The 8,288-nt window shown below is 43.5% G+C and overlaps 1 protein-coding gene across 1 annotated transcript; it reads right to left on the bottom strand.

The window, feature by feature from the left end:
* Window positions 1–7,120: 7,120 nt before the first annotated feature.
* Window positions 7,121–8,068, bottom strand: LOC142490822 (olfactory receptor 52D1-like). Its single transcript, XM_075593244.1, has one exon. The coding sequence runs from the start codon at window positions 8,066–8,068 to the stop codon at window positions 7,121–7,123; it is 948 nt and encodes a 315-aa protein (XP_075449359.1).
* Between the last annotated feature and the right edge of the window lie 220 nt (window positions 8,069–8,288).

Below are 8,288 nucleotides of genomic sequence, written 5' to 3'. Positions count from 1 at the left end.
CTCAGATCTGGCTTTATTAAAAACGTTGCAAAATTCGGCGTAGAACTCTGGCAAATTTACCTTCTCTTCTTTGGGAGCAGTAACCCCACAAATACTTTTGATGGGCACAGCACAGTTCTTGGAACAAAAGGAGCTCCACAGGACCGGCTCCTTATCAGACCAATCGATGCGTGGATTGTGAAGTTGAAGCCATGGAGGCCAAGAATCACATCCACCCATGTGGATGGCATCCAGCTGGATCTCTTCCGTGTAGTCCTCATCTGTACGAAAACAAAAGAGAATGGTCTGTAAAGAGATATAAAGCTATTTGATAAAGCGCCAGTTCAAAGAGAAATGCGTCAGACTGCTTTTTAGCTCTCTCATGAGCATTTTTTGCAAATAAAGCTTTTTATTTTTTATAATTGAACCTGCCTCCAGTTCTTCAACTGCAGTGCTCCATGTTTTTCTCTACCTACTGCTTTGGATTTCATTGACGGGATGCACGCAGGATGAGATTTATGGTTCCAATCATGAAAGCTGTCCGTGAGTAAATTGAATATTTTTCTGTGGTTGGCTCACTGCCTATTGAATCTACATGGTTTTGACTAGAGCTGCTGGTTGTTATTTGACTTCATGGGTTGCCTCACATTATTGTGAGACTCCTATTGGTTTCTATTCTAATAGTTCTTTATCTGATCTGATAATACAGCCTGTGAAAGGACTTCATCCTATTTAGGGATTCTGATGATATTTTTTTAATACAATTGGACTTTCAATAATTTCCTGTAGCACCACAAGGGAATTAATTTCTCCATATACAGTACATACTGTAAAGAGATATATGCTGGTTGCAGAGGTCGACCATCTATGGCTTCCAACCCCACTGGGCATTTCATGTGAAGCCTTGATCAAAAAAATTGCCTCCTGACCCGTTATCCAGAAATGCCATCGCAGAAGTGTGGAAGCCCTCGCCGGAAAGCGTAACAGGAAACAAGATCATGGTTAGCAGCAGTTTTGATATGAAAAGGGATGTAGAAAGTGTTTCCAATGTGATTCCCCTGGACGTCAATGGGAGTTGGCATTTTCCTGACTTATGGGCCCAAAAGAGTACCTCAAGTCTGCATTTGCCACAGTACAGACAGAGACCAGTGTTGCGTCAATGCTGTTTCACTCTGCAAGACAACTTGTTACTCCCAAGTTGCATAGGCTCTAGAATATCTTGTGCAAGAGGTTCAGCTGTACCGGCATGTGAAGAAGGGGCCCTCGGAGTAAGCTGTGGATGATGAGAACTTTCAGTTATCCTCTCTTGCAAACGTTGACTCACGCGAATACATATGGCGAAGAGCTACTTGAGATCTGTGGGACATTCATGTGCAGCAAGTTCATCCTTTAAAATCTCTGTAAGGCATTGCCAGAAGGCGACTGCTAACGCCTCATTATTCCATCCGGCCTCGGCGGCAATAGTCCGGAACTCTAAAGTGTATCTGGCCACGGATCGACTTCCATGAGAAATGTGAAAAAGCGAGGCAGTTACCTTGCGACCAGGCTTATCAAAGACTGTGTGGAATTCCCGGGCAAATTGTCCGATATACTGAGTAAGATCAAATCTTCGTTCCCAGGCCAGGGCATCATTGGTGAGTAGAGATATGATGTACGTCATATGAGTAGCACCGTGGATAATACGAGACACATGATACATAAGGATTGGCTCCCTGCAGACGCACTTACAAGAATTCCCTCCTACTTTGTCTGTATGTTCTTCCTACCTACCAATTAGATTGTAAGCTCTTCGGAGCAGGGACTCCTCTTCAGAAATTTAACTTTTATGTCTGAAGCACTTATTCCCATGATCTGTTATTTGTATTATTTGTATTATATGATTGTCACGTGTATTACTACTGTGAAGCGCTATGCACACTAGTGGCACTATATAAATAAAGACATACATAAATACATACAAACATAACGGAGTCCCATAGCCTCTATGCCTCTCCTATTGTGGTAGTGCAGAAGAAGAACGGATCTGTTTGCCTATGCATGGACTACCGCACCCTGAACCACTGCACGATCCCAGACCAGTATACCCTACCATTGATCTAAGAGATCCTCACCGCCTTATCAGGCAGTCAGTGGTTCAGCATGCTGGAGCTTGGTTCTGGATAACACCAGGTGCCCATGAGCCCTGAAGACGAGGAGAAGATAGCGTTTGTCTGTCCCTTTGGGTTGTACCAGTTCACCCGGATGCCCAAAGGCATTTGTGATGAACCTGCAACCTTCCAGAGGTTAATGGAAAAGACCATTGGTGATATGAACCCCCGGGACTGTCTAGTCTATCTGGAAGATATCATAGTGTTCGGAAGAACGTTAGAAGAGCACGAAGAATGCCTTCTGAAGGTCCTGGATCGGTTGGGAAAAGAAGGCCTGAAGTTGTCCTTGGACAAATGTCGCTTCTGCCGCTGTTCGGTCACTTGTGTGGACCACATAGTGTCCACAGAAGGAGTGGCTACCGACCCCGCTAAGGTTGAACTGGCCCAGACCAGATAATGTGATGGAACTACGATCCTTTCTGGGGTTTTGCGGGTACTACCGAAGATTCGTGGATGGGTACTCCAGCAAGGCCAAAGTACTCAACAATCTGTTGAAGTTCTACCCAGAGGAGCCAAGGCAAAAAGCCTCATCCCCGTGAACACCGTTTGGGGACAAATGGATATCTGTCTGTGAGAAGGCATCACAGGGCTCAAGAAAAGCCTTACGTAAGCACCTGTCCTGGTCTATATCGATCCGGAGCAGCAGTACATCCTGCATGTGGATGCCAGTTTCAATGGTCTGGGAGCCATGTTACATCAAACATACCCAGCTGGCCTCTGCCTAGTAGTGTATGTAAGTCACAGTTTGACGCCGAGTGAACAAAACTATCCAGTTCACAAACTGGAATTTCTAGCACTCAAGTGGATGGCAGTCGATAAGCTACACGATTATCTGTACGGTGTCTCTTTCGAGGTACAGACCGACAACAATCCGTTGACCTACATCCTGACCTCTGCCAAATTGGATGCCACCGGCCACAGGTGGTTGGCTGCCCTATCAAATTATCAGTTTACCCTAAAATACAAGCCGGGGCCCTTGAACAATTGAGCCGATGCTCTGTCCAGAAGGCCTGGAATGAGTGTAACACCAGACGATGGCCGTGGGAAGAAATCACCGAGCCTGAGATTCGGGCAATGTGCTCAACCGCAGCAATAGTGGAGGATAAGATCGCTTTCTCCCCAACTCAGAGTGGAGGACACATAGGTTTATCAGTCAAAGGCACTTCCAGCAGCATATTGAAACCCCGAAGGCAAGACCTTGTGGCCAGAGCCATACGTCGATCCATCCAAGAAAACAACCGTTCCTTAGTGAAGCGTGCTCCCACCGGCATGGTTGCCCTCATCATGATGGAATGGGAAAAGTTCTGCATAGACCGTGGCCTTCTCTACCGAGTTGTCCTTTATCACAACCATCCTGAGAGGAAACAACTCTTCCTGCCCAGTAAAATGCAATACGATGTCCTACGACAGGGGGGCGCAAACTTTTTTCCCTGCGCCCCCCTGCCGGCTGTCCCCTCACTCCCGCGCCCCCCTCCCAACCCCAACTTACCCGCGCTCCGGCGTAATGACGTCACGTTGCCATAGCAACGTGACGTCACATGACCTCGCAGCGTCATTTTGACGCCGCGTTGCCATGGCGACACAGGGAGGAAGCCGCCGGAGCCATGGTAAGTTAGGTTTACAGAGGCCCTGCAGCTCCCCCGGCACTTAATTTAAGTCCCTTCGGGAAGCGCGCGGGGCCTCTGTAAACCCCGCGCCCCCCGTCGGCAGTGTCGCGCCCCCCCTGGGGGTCGCGCCCCACAGTTTGCGCACCGCTGTCCTACGATATCTGCTTGATGATCACGGACACCTGGGAGTGGACAAAATATTTGAACTAGTAAGAGATAGGTTCTTCTTGCCCAAAATGCGGGAGTGCCATTGCTGGAGATGTCTACAGTGCATACAGAGAAAAACACTGCCTATGCACGCAGCCCCAATGGGTCACTTAAAGAGCTCTGGTCCCATGGACCTAGTCTGCATGGATTTCCTCTGCATTGAGACAGAACGTCCTATCAGGGTATCAGCAACGTCCTGGTAGTAATCGATCTGCACCCGATACGCCCAAGCGTTCCCTACCAAGGACTGTAAAGCTCTCACAGTAGCCAAAGTCCACTATGGGTTACCTAATTAGATGCACTCTGATCAAGGGATTGACTTTGAGAGCAAGCTACTGTAATTAAAGAGCTTCTAAACCTGCTCAACATCGAGAAGCCTCACACAGCTCTCTATCACCCTGAAGGAGATGCCCTACCGGAAAGGTACAACCAAACACTATTGGATATGCTAGGCACTCTGAAGGGCTCCGAAAAGGCCGAATGGAGCAAGCATGTCGAGCCATTGGTACATGCTTACAATTGTACCAGGCATGAATACACAGGGTACACACCATATTTCATGATGTTCTGCAGAGAGGCGTGACTGCCTATGGAAATTCATCTCCGAGTATCCACTGACGGAGTACCGAACATGACGCACTACAAGTATGTGAAACGGCTCCAGGATAGCCTCCATAGAGCGTATCAGTTGTCGGGAAAGGCTACCGCCAAATTGAACAGGAATAACAAGTGGAGGTACGACCATAAAGTACGCCATCAGGAAATTTGGCCCGGAGACGCAGTTTTCCTTCGGAATCTAGGGATACCAGGGAAACATAAGTTAGAGGACCGCTTGTCAGAAGCTCCCTTCGAGGTGGAATCGCAGTTGCCGGGCCTCCCTTTATATCACATTCGAGATGCAGACAGAAGGTTAAAGGTCTGGCATCAGAACTACTTCCTACCTATTCCTTAAGTGGGGGAAAGTGAACTCAAACCATCCGCAGTATTGTTGGCAAGTGAACCAGACGAGTCCAACAGCATCCCAGATGCTGCAATGACAAATGACCAGGATCCTTTAGATGGAACCTCTGCCACCACAAACGGAGACTATACACCACCAGAAGAAGTAGTGGGTAATGGGGCCTGCAGGGAATGTAGGTGCTGCACTGAGTGAAGAGCTTAGAATATTCCTAAAGCCTGTCCTGTCTTTCCACTAACACGGCGGAAACTCAGTATCCTGTGAGCCTAGCATGTGAGCAGCACAACAACACAGTGTAACAGTGAAATCTCCCAGACATTGGTAGAAAACCTGTTACATACACAAGCACCTAAACATCCCATTTCAATAAATAAAAGCACTAACGAAACAATCAATTAATTAATTTTAAGCACTATCCAACATAACAAATAATACATTTAAAACATAGCCAACAAATCAATCAATTAATAAAACAACTAGGCAACACATTAATTAAAACCAGTAGCCAACAAAAGAAATTATTTAAAAAAACGATAAACAAATCAGAAACTCAAATAAAAACAAGCCATCCAAATAACAAAAATTTAAGCCAAACAATAGACAGAAATATAAAAAATAACAATCAATAGAAAAAACTCTTTTGCCAAAACATGCATTTACTGTCACTATATTTATCTGTACCCTAAACGGGCACAGATTAATACATTGACAGTCAATGGGCAATAAAAAAAATATAAAACAAAAATACAATCAAAAAAACATTTAAAATAAATTTACATACATTCAATATTTTTCTGACCCTCTGAATCCCGGTAATTCTGAAATCTCTCGTACCGCAACATCATCAAGGTAAATCCAACGCCATCCACCTTGAAGATCCGGAACAGGTAACAAAATTCTTCTTTTTTTTATCTTCTATCACCTACCATCTTTTGTCATTATTTCTTTATTTTCTGTAATCTTCTATCTTCTTTCTTCATCTGTCAATCCAAACCCAAGGTATGTCCAAATTGAAGACGGTGATAGAAGAATTTTGTTACCTGTTCCGATCTTTAAGGTGGATGGCGTTGGATTGACTTTGATCACGTCGCAGTACGAGAGCTTGCAGAAATTTCGGGATTTGAAGGTACAATGCATCTAAAGGTAAGAAAAATATTGAATGTATGTAAATGTATTTTTTCAGGTTTCTTCTTTTTTTCTTTCTATGTTTTTCATTGCCCATTGACGGATAATGTTTTACTCTGTACCGTTTTAGGGTTTTAAATTCATTAATTGTTTTGTTGGCTAGTGTTTAAAATTATTTAATTGATTGGTTGGCTTGTACTTTTAATTATTTAATTGGTTGGCTAGTGCTTTTATTTATTGAATTGGGGTGTTGCGGATATTGTATGGGATTCATGCTGGGGTTAATGGATATCAGCTCTGAAGACTCCCTGCATCAATCCAATGCAGAAAAAAAGCATTTTTTTTTCTAAGTCCCGTCTCACAGCTTCTCAGAAGGTTCATCCTTATACCACCTTCATGCCAACTTTTTCTGGCATGAGGATATGGGGAGAAACTCGCCATTCTAGAGCCACGATAGGCCTCTATAACCTATTCATGGCTACTAGAATTGCACGAGTTTCAGAACCTGCCGGTAAGTGGCTTATCACCGCTCACTCTGATTTTTTTTTGAAGACTCAAAATGTTGGCGATTCAGTCTTTTATCGTCCACTTATCGACGCTTACAGAATCATGGTAGGCATTTTGGCCGATAAGTGCTCGATAAGTGGCTTATGGATACTTACAGCATAGGCTCCATAGACATATTTTTACATTTCTTGATTATTTGTGAATATTATATTGAGTTGCATTATATTGTAATATTCTGGATATTTATTGATTTCAACATACTGTAGTTTGTTAAAGTACCATTATATGCTCCGAGTATTAGGCAGGAGGCAGGGTTTAAATTGAAAGGTAGTACCTGAGATATAGATGTCACTGCCAACTGAACAATAGCTACCTGCAGAGCAGACAGGAAGCAGGGCCATTAGAAGGAGGTGTGAAATATAGGAACACTTTTGATAGAAATGATACATGAGGGGGCATATGACATAGTGGCAACCCAGCAGCCCAGTGTCTACTGCATCCATAGATATAAATATATTTAGTAGTTCTACTCTGGCCATGTTGGTCTGAATACACTTTTAAAAATCAGAGTGCCCATACATTTTTTGTATTCATACTCTGTGCTGTAATGGGTTTGAATGCAGGAACTGAGCTATCTTCACTCTTATTTCCTTCATTTTCAGCCCATAGATAAGAGGATTCAGTAGTGGTGGCACCACAACGAACTGCACTGATATGACTATCCTCAGTTCATATGGTAATATGGTAGATTTAAACCGTTGGAGGAGTATCTCACAAAGTGCACCCATAGCAAACATGATGAGAGTTATCAGATGAGGAGTGCAGGTCTGCAAGGCTTTGGCTCTGGTGTCTTCTGAGGCTTTGATGCACACTCTCAGAATCTGTATATAAGAGACTAATATCAGCACTGGTATCAACACAAGCAGTATTACAGTGAGGAAGAGGCCATAGATATTGTTCACTGCTGTATTAATGCAGGAGAGTTTTACTATAGACCAGTTGTCACAGTAGATCTTCTCTATGACTGAGCCACACAGAGGAAGCCTAATTGTCAATATAAAGTGTATGGTAAATACTAAAATAGCATACAACCAGGCTGCAGCAACCAGTTTGAAAACTGTGGTTAAGGACATAATGCTGTTATATCTTAGAGGGTTACAGATACATACATAGCGATCAAACGCCATAACTGCTAATATGGTTAGTTCACATACCATATAAGTATGAATGCAAAACACTTGAGTCAAGCAGCCAATGTAAGAAACTGTTTGGATTTCTGAAAGTAGATTGGCAATTAGACAGGGGAAGAATGCAGTGCTGCCGTAGAGTCCATTTATACACAGCGCACAAATGAAGATATACATCGGCTCTTGCAAACCTCTGTGTAACGCTACAACAGTGATCACTGCACCATTGGAAAGGATAATCATCACATAGCCAACCAAAGCTATGATACTGTACAGATATTTTACTGCTGTCATTTCCCCAAAGCCAATCATTCTGAGCATGGAAGGATGCGGGAACGTGGAATTTTCCATTGTTATTGCTCTCTGGGATTTCGGCTCCTATAAAAGGAAAAGAAAACATGGAAATTAGTCTTTTGGTTCCCACTAAAATCACATATTGTTTAATGTTTCATGTTGCCAATATATCTAAAAACGGGTTTTCTTTGATGGCACTTTAATGCAGTGTATTTTAAAAAGAAAATGAATGACTCTTTTGGAGTATACATGGTGTTATACAGATGTAGCAGACGTT

This window comes from Ascaphus truei, chromosome 3, assembly GCF_040206685.1.
Source record: "Ascaphus truei isolate aAscTru1 chromosome 3, aAscTru1.hap1, whole genome shotgun sequence".
Lineage (NCBI taxonomy): Eukaryota > Metazoa > Chordata > Amphibia > Anura > Ascaphidae > Ascaphus > Ascaphus truei.
This window is presented reverse-complemented; position numbering and strand designations above follow the sequence as displayed.

Coding starts and splice junctions, on each gene's coding strand:
- LOC142490822 (XM_075593244.1), bottom strand. CDS start 8,068: ATGGAAAATTCCACGTTCCCGCATCCTTCCATGCTCAGAATGATTGGC.